The 17,612-nt window shown below is 45.6% G+C and overlaps 1 protein-coding gene across 5 annotated transcripts in view; it reads left to right on the top strand.

Moving 5' to 3' along the window:
* Positions 1-1,812: 1,812 nt before the first annotated feature.
* FN1 (fibronectin 1) overlaps positions 1,813-17,612 on the top strand; it is a 54,370-nt gene continuing 38,570 nt past the window's right edge. For all 5 annotated transcript variants that reach the window (XM_058840448.1, XM_058840451.1, XM_058840449.1 and 2 more), the window contains exons 1-12: positions 1,813-2,037; positions 2,264-2,392; positions 3,857-3,994; positions 5,785-5,916; positions 6,038-6,175; positions 8,273-8,431; positions 9,806-10,006; positions 10,481-10,660; positions 12,109-12,285; positions 12,721-12,873; positions 14,660-14,788; positions 16,281-16,424. In XM_058840448.1, coding sequence (XP_058696431.1) covers positions 1,881-2,037; positions 2,264-2,392; positions 3,857-3,994; positions 5,785-5,916; positions 6,038-6,175; positions 8,273-8,431; positions 9,806-10,006; positions 10,481-10,660; positions 12,109-12,285; positions 12,721-12,873; positions 14,660-14,788; positions 16,281-16,424 — 1,837 coding nt within the window. In that variant the 5' untranslated portion in view covers positions 1,813-1,880. The remainder of the gene's footprint in view (positions 2,038-2,263; positions 2,393-3,856; positions 3,995-5,784; positions 5,917-6,037; positions 6,176-8,272; positions 8,432-9,805; positions 10,007-10,480; positions 10,661-12,108; positions 12,286-12,720; positions 12,874-14,659; positions 14,789-16,280; positions 16,425-17,612) is intronic.

Here is a 17,612-nt window from a genome sequence, read left to right as displayed (position 1 = left end):
TTGAGCTTAATTAGCAGCTTGTATCAGCACCAGGGTCTACTCACACATTCATTGGCTCTATACTCAGTAACTGGAAAAATTACCTCAGATTGCCTCCTCATTGCATGTATGTGTTTCCCAGGATGGAAACTCCTCTTTTCTACTGATTTCCACTCACTAATTCTTCCTTTGGAGCAGGTTAGGTAAAGTACATCCAACACTCAAACAGCAATATTTTCTACAATGTTTCACCTGGCTTTTTTCAGAGAATCCCAGACATGAGGTGGAATGTGAGATGGAATTTGAGGATGACACATCACATCCTAGGTCTCAGAAAAGCAGGAACAGTTTCTGAAAGCAGGTTCTCATTTCAAGAAATGGAGTATTTGCTGGTTTATGATGTTGTGTTCTGCTTCCCTTGCTGTGGTGACCTTAGTTCTGTGAATATTATGAGGGATAATGTGTGTCTGGTGACTCCAAAAAATAGATAAATAAAAAAAAGTGGCAGTGCAGTGGATCTAAAAATAAAAATTAGGAAGAGTGGGAATTAGCTCACCACAGCTCACCTCAATTGCCACATCAGGTTCCAATTTCCAGTAAGTTTTCAGCAGAGTTGATTGTGTAAATGTATCTGTGGGCACTCCTCATAGAGGGGAAAAGAAATTTCCTTGAAAACAGATAGCTGGCATCACAACTACATGTTTTCCTGGAACAGAGCACATGCTGGATCTGTACTCTGCCTACTGACATAGTCTTCATCCCAAGAGTGATATTGCTGCTTCAGTAAAGAGAACACAGTGGGCTTGGAGGAGGTGGAACCAGACCGCGGTGCTCAACACGCTGAAGAACTCTTATGGAGAGCTGTGGATGTTCACCTTAAGGATGTCTGGAAAAACTGTAAGCAACTTCACACTCAGGTTTGTCTGAAGAGTTGCCTTCATACATCAGGAAGTGCAGCAGACTTTTCAGATTAACAATCCCTTTGCCAAGACAAAGTAGGTGTGAGAAGCATGAAAATGGTTATCAACACAACCTTCCTGTATGGTCTGAACTTGGGTGCTGGTACCAGACTGGGGCATGCACCGTGCTTTGCTCACTGGCAGCCTGAGAGCCACACTCACTGTGCACACCCTCTGCTTTGCAGTATTCCTTCAAACTGGGGAAAAGATACACACACACCCCCCAAACCAGCAGAGATGCCCATGGGAAGAACACAGATGGAAGAGGCTGACAAAATTTGTGTACAGCAGGGTATCACACTGAAGAACCCTTCTATTTAATAAAGGCTCAACACCTAGTACTTTTTTTTTTTTTTTTTACTTTTCTTTTGTTCTCAGAGTTGATTTTGGCCAGCAAGAAATAAAGTCAGAGAAAGAGGGTGTTAAATTTATTTTGAATGAAATGCAATGACACCGATTTTTCCAAATGAGGTGTGAAAGCTTTTAACCTTGAGTTCCCAGCAGCAGATAAAACATCACTCAGGGTTTCTATTTCCAACCCGTATGTTACACCTCACCTTTTCCCCTGTGCAGAACATTACTCCTCCCGAACGGAGCAGTATCCGCTTACAAGCAGCGCTGCTCCAAGGGAAAAAAAAGGAAAAGTTTGCCTCTCCCCTCCAAAAAAAAAAAAAGCCATTTTGTTCAGCCAGATGTTCTACAAAATGGCACGGCCGCTGCGCTTGAGGGGGGCCGGGCCTCCCACCCCGGCGGGGCTCGGCGGGGCTCGGCGGGGCGGTGGCGGCCCCCGCCCGGCCCCCGGCGGCGCCGAGGCCAATGGGCTCTGGGGCGGCGGCGGCCGCCTCCTCCCGCCCAGCCCGCCCTATATAGCGCCCGGCCAGCGGCGCCGTCCCGTCCGTCGGGCTGTCCGTGCCGAGCCGTGCCGAGTCCAGCCGTGCCAGGATGCCGGGCCGCACCGTGTGGCGGCTGGCGCTGCTCGCCCTCTGCCTGGGGGCGGCGGCGGCGGGGGGACATCGCCGCGGAGCCGGCGGCAAGAGCCGGCGGCAGGCGCAGACCCAAACCACCTCGCTGCCGCAGGGCACCGCCGCGCAGGGAAAGCGTGAGTACCGCCCGCGGGCTGGCCAGGGAACGGAGCGGGGCTTGGCAGCGCCGGTGGCCGCGGGGGGCTTTGTGTGACCCCCCCTTGCTCGCCCTTCGCCGCCCCTCGGCCCGGCCGAGCCGCACACGTGTGCGCCCCGCGCCCCTTCCCTCCCGGCTGCTGCCCCCGGTAACGCCGAACTTCGCTTTCTTTTCCCCCCTCCGCATCCCCGCTCCTCTCCCCCCAGAGACCTGCTATGACAATGGACGGTACTACCAGATAAACCAGCAATGGGAGCGCACTTACCTGGGAAACACTCTGGTCTGTACCTGCTACGGTGGGAGCCGAGGGTTCAACTGCGAGAGCAAGCCCGAACGTAAGTTGGTGGCCCCTTTTGTCTCCGTCGAGACCCCAGCGCGGCTTTTGGTGCCGAGTAAGCCAAGCCTCGTACGAGTTAGGGCTGGCAGCCCAGGTTTTCCACTGAAGTTTGGTACTTAGGGTCAGTAATGGGATCTACACTCAGTTGCACTGAAGATCTGGCTTGGGATTTTAAGAAATGCTTTTCATTAGCAATGGGCCTGCCACCAGAACCCTGAGCCAAACATCACTCATCTCTCTGGAGGATTGGATCTAAACATTAATTTTGGAGCCAGCCTCTTCTTTATAATGAACTGAACTGACTCCTGGACTTGCACGGGGAAGTTCAAATCTGGAGTCACTTTGCAGCTCTGGCTCTGCTTTGTTTGATTGCTTCACCCCAACTTTTCATAGCTGTGCAGTGTCGTCAGCTTGTTTAAAAATATTTCAACTTGCAACTTTCCACAGCCTCCTGGCCGTGCTGTGAGCTTTCTATAATTGAGAGTAAAATGAGATTGTTTAGTCTGTGCAGAAAAAGTTTAGGGAACAGAAAGAAGTTTAAATGCAAGGTCTGCTGGAGGACGCGTCTCTCCAGGGTTCGGTGTAGTTTAGTTTATCGGATGCAATCTATCTGTATTTATTGGTCTGAAGCCACTGGTTTGCCATAGTTCCTTCATGTTGCTCTGGAGGTAGAAGAGATGAAAAACTGGTTCTTGGCTGACAGTGTTCATGTAAGACCGATGTCAGCATCTCAGCCATCTGTTCTGTGAGGTTTGTGCGCTGCCTGCTTCATGGCTGGAGTATTTTAAGGAGTACTCAGTTCCCTTACTCCATAAAAGAGGGTTCAATCCACTTTTCCTTTCTCTGCAGAGACTCCCAAGTTTTACAGTTTTGAAGTCCAGTAGGAAGTTTTCCTTATGACACAATGAGCTTTATCTGCCCAGCAGTGAAGGAAGTTGTTCTGCTTCACATCTTGAGTCTGGTGGCAGCACTGATATTCTGTAATCACTTACCTATGCATGAGTGTGAGCAATACACAAGTAGTGAACTTTGCTGTTGACTTTGGTGGGACTGCTGCAGAATTTGGGATTAATCTACTCAATTCTTGCTAAATCAGAGTGAGGAGGATTAGTATGAGAAAGCACGCAGTTTCCAGGGGTTGTTTGCTCCTTCCTGTCTTCTCTACTGTTGGCTTCAAACAGCTGGGATTGATGGTTTCAGGCATGCCTGCCATGTGCAACTTTTGGTTCCCTGGGGGAGGGAAGAAGAGGTTGTTGAGCATCATGGGGGCCTTGAGGGGGCAAATTTCACCCAGCTTCCTCTCTGCTGTTTGTCCCATGACAAAGAGAAGACTGCTAGGTACTTTCCCCCCGCAGGAAAGAAGGAGTATCTGTGTGAGGAGGCAAGGAATGTGTTTCTGTTTACTGTACATGTTACTGGTGTGGTTACATGAAGCTGATTATTTTTTTTTTCTCCCTCTTAGCTGAAGAAACCTGCTTTGACAAATACACTGGATCCACTTACCGAGTTGGGGAGACCTATGAGCGCCCCAAGGACTCCATGATCTGGGACTGTACTTGCATTGGAGCTGGACGTGGGAGAATCAGCTGCACCATTGCCAGTATGTAACTAAGGGCCTATTCCTATTGTTCCTTAGTGTCATATTTTCCAGAGCAATTTGCACACTATTCCCAGTGCCTATTAGCTGCAGTTTTGTGGGGTTTAATCCAAAGCCCACTAAAGCTTTGAAATTAAAAGTCCTCGCCCCACGTGCGTACATTTGCACAACCAAACTCCTCTTTTATTTAAGAGGTCAAGTGCTATGTGAGAAAGCATAGGCCAAAAATTACTGTTAGTGTCCAGCCATACAGGCTAGTAATTTGTTATGTATAAGAGTGTGCTACACCTTCACAGGTTCAATTATAAAAGTAGTTTTTTGACTGGGAAAAAAAGTCTGCACTGCAGCTCTTGGGTCAAAATAACACCATTAGCATTAATGGGACTACTCAGAATAAATGATAATAAATGAATGCCACCTGCGAGCCAGTCCTTCATCCTCCAAAAATGTCATTGAACACTTGTCTCTAAGGGAACTGGGATTTGATATCCAGACAGCAGCTTAACATGTTTCTACAACTCCTTTTTCACTAGCCTGACCCATACTTTACTCTTGCTCTTCCCTCTCTTCCCTTGGTCCTTGCTCTCCAGCTCCCCTTTCACATCTCTGTCTGGAAATCCTTTCCTTATTGAGTCACTGAATTGTTCACAATTTCCCTTTAGTTCATAATTGGACTTTATATGAGCACAGAGGAAGATTGCTGTGTGTCAGGATTTTTATACTGAGATTTCAAAGTCTCTGAGGTACCCTTTGAGAAAAGTCTTGCTGTTAAAAGTATCCAGTTTCTTGTTTAAGACACACATGCAGATCCTAGTAGTGTTGCCACAGAGGACTCTGAAACCAGCCATCATTGTAGCATGGGAAAAAAATATTGCATTAAATCTAACAAGTAAAACTGGAGCCCTTCTGAATTTAATGGCATTTCAGTGGGCAGGGATGATAAGTGTTATAGGAAAGAGAGTCAGTAAGGAAATTGCGAGTGTAAGAGCAGCCTTGTTTCCTCATCATCAGCCTGGTTTAGAGCTCACTGGAGAGTCTCACTGACTGCGACTGGCTTTGAATCAATCTTCAGAGCTCTGAGATTCCCTGCTTTCATAAATGAGCCCACAAAACATTTTACTGGCTCTTAATAAATGATGGGATGTGGGTGTTTTTTTCTTTCTTTCTATTTTTTTTTTCCCCCTTGGATTCTTCGAAAGAAAAACCCTGTGTTTGCAAACACAGGCCCTGCACCATGCTACCCTCTCTCAGCCTGGGCTGCCTCAGAGCTGTGGGGCACTGATGGGCTGGAATCTGCCTTTCCAAACCTCAAAAGAGGTTTGATTTCTCACTGGGCTGTCACACCAAGCACCTCCTTACCCTCCACATGCTGTCCTGGCCACCATGTCCCTCATGAATGGCCACAGGGAAGCCCAAGGGGCATTGCCTCAAACAAGATGGAGGCAAAGCCTTTCTCACCAGCCCTCAGACTGAGAGCAGGGTCTGAGGGAGAAACATCGTGTCATCGCTCCCTGGCATTCCCTTTTCACCAGCCAGGCTTTGGAACATGGAGAAGTTAGCTGAGGGAGGAAGACAGGGCCTGGGAAGTGCAGAAAGTGGTGGGTGCCAATGGAAAAGGGCAGGTGCCAGTGGGAAATGTTGAGCGCCATTTTATGCTCATTTTACACCATTTTCCCCCTCATTCTCCTCAGTGTCCCTCCTCCTCCTTGCTGCCCCTTTGCCCTGGCCAGATGGCCCTTACCTTACACATCCCTGGTGTGTCCCTCACTCGGCTTCCCCATCTCCCTCCACAGATCGCTGCCATGAGGGCGGCCAGTCCTACAAGATCGGCGATACGTGGCGCCGGCCCCATGAGACGGGCGGCTACATGCTGGAGTGTGTGTGCCTGGGCAATGGCAAGGGCGAGTGGACCTGCAAGCCTGTGGGTGAGTGCCTGCTCCTCCCTTCTCCCTCAGCGCTGTCAGGCTGTCTGGGCCTTTTGTCTTCCCTGAGGTGTCCCTGTGTGGGAATGCCCTGGCTGGGCTCTGATCCACTTTCCCCTCACAGCTGAGCGATGCTACGACAACACGGCCGGGACGTCCTACGTGGTGGGAGAGACCTGGGAGAAACCCTACCAGGGCTGGATGATGGTGGACTGCACCTGCCTCGGTGAGGGCAGCGGCCGCATCACCTGCACCTCCAGAAGTAAGTGCCAGCCTGGCAGCTGCTTTATTTATCTCACTTCTTTTTTCAAGTATTTTCTTACTTCTTTTTCATCCTGCATGGGAAAGGAAAGTTATTTCTTTGTCAGCACAGGAAGTCAGGGAAATTGCTTGGCCCACAAAAGGGCAGAGTTTAGCCTAGGATGTCCATTTCTGTGCTTTCATGGAGCCTTCTGAGGGGCAGTCGAGTGATTTTTAAGTTAAATACCCTTTCCAACAGCAGGATCTACAAGATTAAAATATCTTTTCTTCTTTATTACTGTTTAATTTATGTGTTAGCTAAACCAGGGTTTGTTTTGCCTGCTCTACCATCTCACCTATCACTTTTCCCGCCTCGTTTCCTGCTCCACCAGCACAGGTGATTTTTTTTTAAAAAGTTTTTGCATCACTGAGGGACAGTACCGTAAATGCTCCATTTTATTTGTATTTGCAGAGCAAACAGGACTTTTAAAACCCAAAATCTTGCTTGTTTATTTACCTTCTGTTCCAGTCCTGTTAGCTCTACCACAGCGCTTACTTCTGCTTCAGGTTTACACCAGTTGCCTCAAGAAGATTTAACTTTGTACCTTACGCCTTGGTTATGCAAGGTTTGAGAAACCCTTCTGTAGCCTTTCAATTGCCTCATATTCAGTTGCCTTGGGGCACACAAATAATGGATTTTTGCTGATATAACCAACAGACCTGTAAAGAATAAGACACTAAGGAGGGTTGAGATTAAAATGGAAGATCTGAAGAGGCTTGGTCAAGAAATAAGCTATAAAAATCAACCCAGCCTTGACAATATTAAGTCTGTTAAAGGCATATGGGGAAGAATCATTAGCTGTCAAATGGGAATGAATAAAACAGAATGTGTTGTTTGTGAATTTGGGAGGACTTATTATTACTAATAAAATGTATTTGGCAGTAGCTTTCTTTCCATAACTCAGGTCTGTGCTGTTGTATCATGGGGGAAATTGCAATATAAGGACCTGTTCATTTTTCATTTTGTTTTCCAATTACATTTGAATAGAGAAATTCAAATTTATGTATATAAAATGATACCTCTAGGCCACAAAATGACATTACACTTCAAGTGTGTGCTGCTGCTATTTATCTTTTTATGGCCAACATTTTCCAGAATCACAGCTGGTTGCTTCAGTGACATTTCAGCTTTTCATTGAGAAAAGTGTCCATAAGACATGTTTTTTTCACATTTGCAGAATTGCATGGTGAATACCTCACCAATTTACCATACTTCTGGCAAATGCTCAGTTTCTGGTCATTCTTAGCAGTGTGAATCAGTAACATGTTTTCTACATTCACATTCTGTCCCATGTGCTCTCTCATTGACAATCTGGCTTATTGCATATGTCCTTCCACAGTTCTTCATAAATCCATGTTCATTGATCCGTGATTATATTTGAGCCACTGTATCAAGTTTCCCTTGAATAAGAAGGTAAAATGTTGTAATGGAAGAAGAACTAGTTAATCCATGTGGCTCTGGCATCCAGACAAAAGTAGTTTGTTGTGCTGTCCTTTGAACCCATTTGCTCAATTCATCAGGGGCTGTGGGTTATTAAAGAGATTTAGAAAGTCTGCTACTCCTGGTATTACTTGAGCAGCTTGTATTAACTTCACTGCAGCTTCATGCAGGCTTCTTTTGGAAGAAGTGGGATTTTACATGTTGCCCTCAAACAGATGAAAGAGAGCCCTGTGTGTAGAACGAAATGACCAAGCTGCACAGACTCCTGTTTCTTTTCTTAAAAGAAAGAAAGGGTCATTAAAACAAGTTTAGCTTTAAAGGTGTGTGCTAGACAGAATGGGTTTAGAATGCCTTTAAAGAATAGCTCATTTTGACAATGGCTGCAAAGTGAAAGCACAGTTATGGAAATGAAGGGAAATCTTTCCTTAGGCTAAAGCACCAGGGTTTGGGGATGCTTTCAGCCTGTGCAGTTTAGTGCAGGCTTTAGTGCATGTAGGAATTGCAATATTGGACTCCAGAGAATGAGATGGGCTTTAATGGATGAGTGGTCAAGTGCTGGAAACTGCCCAGTGAAGCCACCCAGTGCAGGCCCAGCTGAGAGTCACTTTCCTCACACAGATCGCTGCAATGACCACGACACCAAGACTTCCTACAGGATTGGAGACAACTGGAGCAAGAAGGATAACCGTGGGAACTTGCTGCAGTGTGTCTGCACCGGGAATGGCAGAGGCGAATGGAAGTGTGAGAGACACACGTCCCTGCACACTACCAGCACTGGTAAGGGGGACATCGTGGCGTGGAACATAGGGAAAGGGAAGAGGAACGGTGTGTTTTGACAGGTTAGGACTTGAAGTTGAGTTGTTCCATCCTAATTCAAGTATTTCAGAGTCTTGTCTGGGAAAGATCAGCAGCAAAGAGGGTCAGAGTTCAGAAGATGCTCCTTGTTTGTGCCTGTGAAGATCAGATTAATTGATACCTTGTTTCTGTGCACAAATGGGGCTGGCACATACAGATGGGATTGCCTGCACAATCACAGGGCAGTAAATCACATCTAGGGCCCTGCATCCACAGGAACAATCTTTGTCTTGGGAGCACAGCACTCCAAGTTAATGTTTGAACTTTATGTATTCGCCTCAGGGTAATTTTCTGGAAATGTCCTTTATTTAAACCCCACTGAGACCATCTGGTTTCTTTGACATGATAAATACACCTACTAATGGCTTAGCTTTAAAAACCCAAAAAATGTCAAGGAATGTATACAATGCTGTTTAATACATGTACATGAGATAGCTTGTAATTTTTGTATGAAATATTGCCTAGTTTACAGGTAGCATATTTTTTGTGCCCAAGGTTTAAACCTTCAGCTCCTAAATTCTTTTTTTGTCATTTTAAGGATCTAGGTTTCTTATCAGTGAGTGCAATGTAGAACTTCTGTTTTTCTGCAGTGCCTGCATTAAATTTTTCTTGGTAAATAACCTTTAACTGTTTGGTGCCATCAGATTACCTTAACACTCTCAGAAGGTCTAAACTTCAAAAAAACAAAGGATACCAGTATTTTGCTTCCATTATTCCTTCCCTTCTTTCACCAGAGCTGAATTTGTGGAGGTTCTTGTGGGAATCATTAGCAAAAATTTATATGATGTAGACAACAACAAGCCTCTTTGTCTCTCAGTATTATTGCAAATGATAATGTGCCAAAAGCTTTGATTAAATATCTAATAATTGCTGAGTAAAAGAATACATTTTTAGTTTATTCTTCTAGTCATTCAATGAAAAATTCAAAATTAATCCTTTCTGCCTCATCTTTCTACTTCCTTGTTAATTTTTATTCTTTTGCTACTGATCTTGACTTTTCTATTCTACATTTCCTTCAACTGTTTTTTTTTTCCCCAAAAGATATTGTTATCTAAACAATTTGTATGAAAAACAGTTTCTGAAGCCACTCTACAGGGATGGAAACCAGAGGCCGTCATTAGCAGAAAGGGGGAGTTGTTCTTCTAATTTCAAAATTTGCTAAGTGGAATAATTAAGCCGCGTCTCGGGAAGCTGAAGTGTCGTCTGACGGAGTGCCTCAGGTTTTATTATCTCAGCATTTAATGGCAACCTTCTGTTGCTGAGCTCTGTGTGCCACATGTCCCTTCTGTCCCACAGGCTCTGGCTCTCCCAGCATCACCAACGTGCAGACGGCGCTGTACCAGCCCCAGCCGCAGCAGCCCCAGCCCCAGCCCTATGGCCAGTGCATCACGGACAACGGCGTCATCTACTCGGTGGGCATGCAGTGGCTCAAGACACAGGGCAGCCAGCAAATGCTGTGCACCTGCCTGGGCAACGGAGTCAGCTGCCAGGAGATAGGTATGAGTTGGTGTGTAGTGCCTGTTTGCTCCACTGAGGTCTCCAGGACTGTCTTGTGGTTTAATTTCCAAGTAGAACCCTTTGTGTGGATGGCAGAAATGTCCTCTGAGGAAGAGGTACTGGAGAAAGTAAGGGGGGAAGAAATGGTTTGGTTATTTGAAGCCTGGTTCTTTGGGGCAGGAGCGTTTCCCAGTGAACTAGATATAAACTGCTGAGGGGAAACAGAACCCTTGGGGAACAGCATTAATAACTTCATTCAGATGGAGCCACACTAATAGATGTTTGGAAAAGAATGTAAAAGAGTGCCACAGCTATGGAGCTGTCTGTTGGTGTGTATTGGCCTGGCTCCACGGCAGTCAGTGTGGGTTCCCAGCAGCCAGAGACTTGGCCTGGAGGAGCTGTTGCTGTTTTAGAGCCCTGAGGTTTGGGGCTTGCTTTAAACCACATTCTAATGCTGTGATTTTGTTTTTGAAGCTGTGACCCAAACATATGGTGGCAATTCTGATGGAGAGCCCTGTGTTCTGCCTTTCACCTACGATGGAAGGACTTTCTATTCCTGCACCACCGAGGGCCGCACAGATGGGCACTTCTGGTGCAGCACCACTTCCAACTTCGAGCAGGACAGGAGATACTCCTTCTGTACTGAGCAGAATGGTGAGTTCTTCTCAGAGGGTCTTCACATGCATGTGAAGGATGGAGGAAGGAGCAGAGGACACAGGAACAGGCTGCCTGACCAATTCCAGCAGTCTGGAAGGACTCAAGGCAGCAAGGCAGTGCTGTGAATGGAGGGCTGCCTGGTAACAGAGCACTTGGCATCTTTGGAGGGTGGTGCTACAGATGTGCCCTTTGAGTCTGGTTCTGTCTTCTGAGCTAACCTTAGAATGGTGGGAGTACCTGGTCATGGTGGAGCCTTGGCCCAAAGGATGCTTATCTTTGGCTTTGCTTGGATGAATTGTTTCAAGCAATGCCCATATTAGGCTGCAAAGAGGAGGGTATCCATGGAGTACAGTTTGTGCAGTCCTGTCACTCCCTCCATCCTGGCTATCTAGCCAGGCTGCCATATATAGCAGTGTGATTTGTGGCCACTGATCAAGAGCTGGGGCATGACTAAGGCAGCAGCATTCCCTCTTGTCAGTGGATTGTCAGTGTTCCCTTCACAGCAAAGCTCTATCTACCTGTGTAGATGCCTGTCAGACATCCATGGAGCAGTGTCCAGGCATCTTCTTGGGATCTGACCTTGGAAAGATTATTTCATGTGAAATTCACATGAAAATAATGCTTCTTACACTGCATAGACTTTTTTTAAAAATTCTGTTCTACTTAGGCTGTTTTTTTCCTGATGAAAGTCAAGCCTTTCTCTACAGGGCATATAATAATTTCTTTTTAAAAAACAAAAAAACTTACCCCAAAAAACACCCAAACACTGTCTTTGCACATACACACATTCATCCATGCACATTAGAGAGGCTTCTTGTGATACACTGTGGAAAAGAGAAAAGTGATACAGAAAAATCTCAGTAAATGTCTTCTTGTTCTCCAATATTTGTAAAGCAGAGTTGCTCAAGAGGTGATTAGTTCAGGTAGATTACAGCCCTCTTTCCACTGCTGCTTGCAAAACATGAAGTTTCCAGCCTGCAGAGAGGTTTTGGCTTGTCCTGTTGTACATAACTGAACTGCTGTAACCCTTTCCTGAGGGTGAAGGCTTCCCTTAGAGCTGAAGGGCACCACTGGGAAATAGCTTCAGTGAGATAACACAGGTATGCTGACAGCTGTGAGTTTATTTCATTCCCTAGGCTTTGGGAGAAATGAACTGCAAAGTTACTTCCCAAACACTGTAAGCTTTGGTTTTCCCTGTTTCCTGGGAATCCCCATTGGCTGGCTCTGCAGCTCCTTCCAGAGCAAAGCTTGCAACAAACTGACCTTGTGCAAAGCTTATGTTTCCACATCTGAATTAATTAAAGCCAAGAAAAGAGGCCTGTGGATTATATACAGGGCACTCGTGGGAAAAAGTAGTGCTAGTGGTTTGTTTTCCAAGCTCTTCCATGCATGCTAAGAGAGTACAGGCTGCATTTGCATCTGTTCTCTTTTCATTTTTTGTACAGTTTTGGTCCAGACACGTGGTGGCAATTCCAATGGTGCTCTGTGCCACTTCCCCTTCCTGTACAACAACCGCAACTACACCGACTGTACCTCTGAGGGACGGAGGGACAACATGAAGTGGTGTGGGACCACTGAGAACTACGATGCTGACCAGAAGTTTGGCTTCTGCCCCATGGCTGGTAAGGCTGGGAGCCATAAAGGGGTTATGGAGAACCTGTATGTGGCTCTTTGAGAGTGAAGACCTCTCTGTTGCTGGTCAGATACTGATGATTTCTAATGAGCTGTGTCTCAGCCCAAAGCCCTTTAAGGCGTTTCTGAAGTTTTTGTTTTGTTCTTTTTTCCCCATTGACCACTTCTAGCAAAGATTTAGGCAGTGCCAGGAGAAGGCAAGTTTCATTACTTCCTTGCTACAAGCCAGTGATAGGCATGCTCTTCAGCTGGTGCAAACTGGTGTAGATCTGCTGGAGAGCCTAAATTTAAGTGTGTGCCTAAAATTTCTTTGTTAAGATGCAGAAACTGCTACCTAGTATGAAGGGGCTTTGCAAATGGTCCCAGTCCTCAAGATCTTGTGAATTCTGGCCTCATGAATATCCTCTTGCTTTCTTCTCACCCAGCCCATGAAGAAATCTGCACAACCAATGACGGTGTCATGTACCGTGTTGGGGACCAGTGGGATAAGCAGCATGACATGGGCCACATGATGAGATGTACTTGTGTAGGAAATGGCCGTGGAGAATGGACCTGCATTGCCTATTCACAGCTCAGAGGTACTGATTTTCATGTTGATATTACCACTTCAGTCCAAGTGGGAGGCGGGAGACATTGGTACTTTTTTCTGCCATTGTGAGCTTGAGCCTGCACTCAAGAGCTGCAGTTTACTCCTTGGAGTAGGAAGGGGATTAGTGAACTGTAAAGTTCTTGTCTTGTTTATGTGCTGGAAAAGTATATCCCAGCCTTAACAGGCTCTCAAGCAGAAGCAAACCTTGATTATCTTGATTGTGGTATCCCTCCTTTTGTCTACATTTAGGAATTGGCACCACTGTGACTTTACAGAGAGCTCAGTTATAGGCACCTCCCCACCTCAAGAACAGACAAAACTCCAGACTAGTCTGAAGTTTGAAAGCAGAGCTGTTCTGTTTTATTGTTCAGCAGTGAAATTTTCAATTCCTCTGTGCTGGATTAGCCTTTTGCTGGCTAATCTATATGAAAAGCTGGCAGGAAAGCATGGAGATTACTCTTATTTATTTACTCATTTGTGTGAGTGGTCCAAGTGGAGAAGTACTTAAGCAATACCAAAAAAAGAAGACTTAAAAGCACAGACATTTGATCATCCTACAGCTAGCTCACAGCACTGGCTTCATGTCTGGAAAAGGCAGGGGGGTTGCTGTCAAGAGGCCAAGAAAGGACTCTTAACACCACTGCTGAAATGGGATATAATTTATAGGGAAAGCCTCACTCGAGGGCTTTGGAAAGCTTTTTTTTTAATGTGTTCCCTTCAGAACAGCATGAAAGGCACTGCTCAAAGTTCTGGTCTGTGCAAGTTGTGTTTTCACTTACACAGCTAGTTCTTTGCAGTTCCATTCTGGAGTTGAAGTGGTCTTTCTTGATGAGTTGGGTAGAGGGTAGAGATACTTTGCTTTTTCAAAAGGCAGAGGTTATCTGAGTAGAGCTGTTTAAACACAGCAGCCAGACCTTGGCGCCTGCAGAGGAGTCTGAGTGCTCCTTGGTTTATCCTGATGCTGTGCCCATGGTGTGGGAAAATATCATGGGAAATGAAAGCCTGGACTCACTTCCCCAAGGACAGCTGGTCCAGGATTGACTCCAGACCTGAACTTGAGTCTCTTGGGTCCCACTTAACAAAACAACTTGCTTCTGGGCTTGTTTTCATGTTTGTTTTGTCTTTCTGCTCCTTGCTGTGATTAGACTGGCTTTAGGAATTCTGGGCCAGATCCTAATGGAACCTAATGGAGTGATAGTGTTGTACTGGAGTATGGGGTCTGGTTACTGTGTTATGAGGGAAGAGCAGACTGGTGGGCACCAGTAGCATCTTGTGTGTGTAAAAGATCTGCCTCTGCCTTCAGATTACTACAGAGGATAGCAGAGATACCCAGCAGAATAACATCAGGAGGATGGCTGTACTTCTTCATTGTGTCCTTATAAAATTTTTCTCTTTGTGTAGTTGCAGTGAGGAGTTTCAGCTGAGATGTTCCTCAGAGGAGATGGTTGGACAGTCAGTGTGGTGGTTTAGATTTTTGTTCACATGTGGGGTCTGTCTGAAGGAACAACAAGGCAGTTCTGTAGCTGGATTGTGTCCTACAGACCTCTTTTGGCCACATGTTGCTTATTTGTACAATGCTGATAGATGAACTTGGGAGCAAGGGTGTGTATGCAGCACTGTGGGGGTCACAGATTACAGGAGGGCTCCTTTCTGGCTTGGTTGGAGCTGGTCATGGTCAGTCTGTGCTGATCAGGCAGGGGGAATGATGTTCCAGACAGGAGGGCTCTATCTTAATGCTCAGACATTGCTGATAAACTCTTCTCTCTCTCTCCCAGACCAGTGCATCGTGGATGGCATCACCTATGACGTGAACCAGACCTTCCACAAGCGTCATGATGAGGGGCACATGCTGAACTGCACCTGCTTTGGCCAGGGCCGGGGCAGATGGAAGTGTGATCCTGTTGGTGAGTCTCCAGCTGCCCCCACTTGCCAAACACCCTCTGTGGCTCTGTACAAACTGGCTGTGGTATGGAGAAACTGGTGTGTGAGTTTGGGCCCAGTCTCTGTCCACTTTCTGTCCTGAATTGTACAAAAGCAAAAACAGAAACAGCACTGCATTTGCTGGAGGGTAAGTGAAAGGGCATTTGTTAATGTAAGGACATATGCTTGGGTTATCACACCGGCCACAGAAGAACCATGACTGTGGTGAGTATGTGTTGTAAAATGTAGCAGGGCAGTTAGCCCCAGGCTGTGGTGGTTTGGCTGGATTCTGGCACCTGAGCTGTCAGCAGAGCTCTCAGCCTGAGCACTGATAAAACATGCAGCTGGGCACTGATGCTAGGATCAGTTTTCTTGCCTTTCTCTATCCTAAAATCTTTCAGAGTTTTCTCCTGGAACTGAGGAAGGAGCACCAGTGTACATTAGCTTACCTTGGTCTGAATTGATTTTTTGTCTGCCCTTTGTTCTAGCAAAGAGGGAAAGCTCAGGATGAGAACACGTGTTAATAGTGCTCTGGAGGTTAGCTAAAACCATCATGGTTCTCTGCAGGAATGAGATTTTATGTCTTCTGCTTCCCCCTCTTCCCTAGCAAACCTTGATTGGAAGATAAGACCTGGCTGTTTGGTTTGCAATTACGAAGTCCAAGAGACCTTCAAACTATTGCCAAGAAAATCTGTTAGAAATTACTAGTTGTGAAGCTCTGCTTTATTTGCAGTAGTATCTGTATGTGTTTACTGGAGGAACATAGATTATAAAGCTTCTGAAAATTACTAGTTTGAAGGAAGGGGCAGGGGGACGATTTCAGCTATCTGTATAGGTGTAATTAAAGTTTTAATTTTGTTAGCTCTCTCTAAACAAAGCTCTTATTTATCCAGGCAAACATAATGCTAGTTCTCACTGAAAATTTCTGTTGAGCCAGGCATAGATGCAGTTGTCAGAGTAGAAAGTGTACTGAAGTGCTCTGTTTACATTAGTTAAGCTGATTTCAGGATCTGATCTGTCCTCCTTTGGTTTATACGATGGTAAATCTGGAAAGATTCTGCTGAAAATAAAAACATTCTGGGGACTATTAAAGCATAAATGAATTCTGCTGAAGGCAGGAGGAATTTTTGCCTTTGATCTCCTTGAGAGGAGCATGGTTTAGCTTTGGATGAGAGATGAACTCATTGGCCAGGGCAGAATTGAGCTCCAGAGTGGATGAAATCCTTTCTAGAACGAACACCCCACTGAAATGCATCGCAGCTGAATTTGCCCCCTAATATCCAACTTAATACATACAGTGCTGTATTAAGAACCTTGATTTGAGATTCAAGCTCTGTTGCCACTTTATGTACCTATTTTTGCAAGTAAACATTGGTGTTACATTTCTTTGTGCAAAAGTCTTTTGGGACTTGCTCTTTGTAGATATTTCACTGTGGTTTCAGTAACAGAGGTGAACTGTGTCTCTTGTGCCTTCAGACCAGTGCCAGGACTCAGAAACCCGCACCTTCTACCAAATTGGAGACTCCTGGGAGAAGTATGTCCATGGGGTCAGATACCAGTGCTATTGCTATGGTCGTGGGATTGGAGAATGGCACTGCCAACCCCTACAGACTTACCCTGGTAAGAAACCCAACAGAAAATGAACTCATCTGCTGAGTAAGACCTGAGGAAAAGCAACTTTCCACCCCTCACCTTTTCAGGTTTCTGTACCTAATGCCTCTTGGCTTCCTTTTAAAATAAAACAGATTCTTCCTGTCTCTTGGCAGACACAAGAGATGTCAGGGGGTTATAAAGAGGGGCCCAAGCTGTTTGCAGCTATTCCTGAGGCCAGGGTTAGTTCAGAGAATGACCCTCAGTGCACACAACGATTTGGGTTTACATTGCCTCATCACATGTGTAATCTTCAGCTTATGTTGCCTGAAACTCACATGTGTAGTTCTTCCTTTTCCACTCATTACAGAAGTAATCCACCATGGAACAAAAAGTTTTTCCTGTGCCCCAAAGAAATTAAATATTTGAACTCTTGTTTGTCCAGGCAATTCCAGGAACTCTTTATAGGGATGGGCAATGCCTGTTTGTTGGTTGTTCAGCTTCAGTTCCCCAAACAGAACATAAGGGGAGCCTCTCTACTTTCCTGTTTAAGCTTGCAACTGCCACTATCTTAATCTGAATAAGATGAAGTATTAAGGCTTGCTGAGCTTCATTTACTCCTGTTGGACTGCTTAAACAAACACCTCCCTGAGATATGTGAAATATGCATGCCTTCAGCCTGGAGACCAGGGCTTTGGGCTGCTTATACACAAGAGTGACTGAAAATGTGTAAATAAACCAAATCTAATGTTTCTGAATGTAGGTTTGGGGTTAGGTGAGCTTTGAAATTTTCTGCCTGTGGGCACAGGTTTGTTTTTCTGGAAATCCTGTTAAATGGGAAGCAGGTATATATGTTACATGGTTGTCCAAATAAATTATTATTAGAAATGTTGGGAATGGGGTGAGGGTGCAGCTATTTAATGGCTAAAACACTTTCCTGCAGATTCCAGGGATCTCTTTGCTGGGATTTTCTGAGAACTAACATGAGGACAGTGCTGCTGAGTGTTCAGTGAAACCTCCCCAGTGGGGTCAGGAGGGACAGAAAGGAGAACCATGGGATCATAAGACCTGTCCTTCTCTACTGGAGAGCTTGTTGGAGAAAATAGCCCTAAGCCCAGCCTGGCTCAATGCAATCAGTGGTCCTTAAACATTAGAGCACTGCAGAACTTGTATTTTCATCAGTTCATGGGCTTGTTTTGTCTCAGGACTTCCACCAAC

Source organism: Poecile atricapillus, chromosome 5 (genome assembly GCF_030490865.1).
Source record: "Poecile atricapillus isolate bPoeAtr1 chromosome 5, bPoeAtr1.hap1, whole genome shotgun sequence".
Lineage (NCBI taxonomy): Eukaryota > Metazoa > Chordata > Aves > Passeriformes > Paridae > Poecile > Poecile atricapillus.
This window is presented reverse-complemented; position numbering and strand designations above follow the sequence as displayed.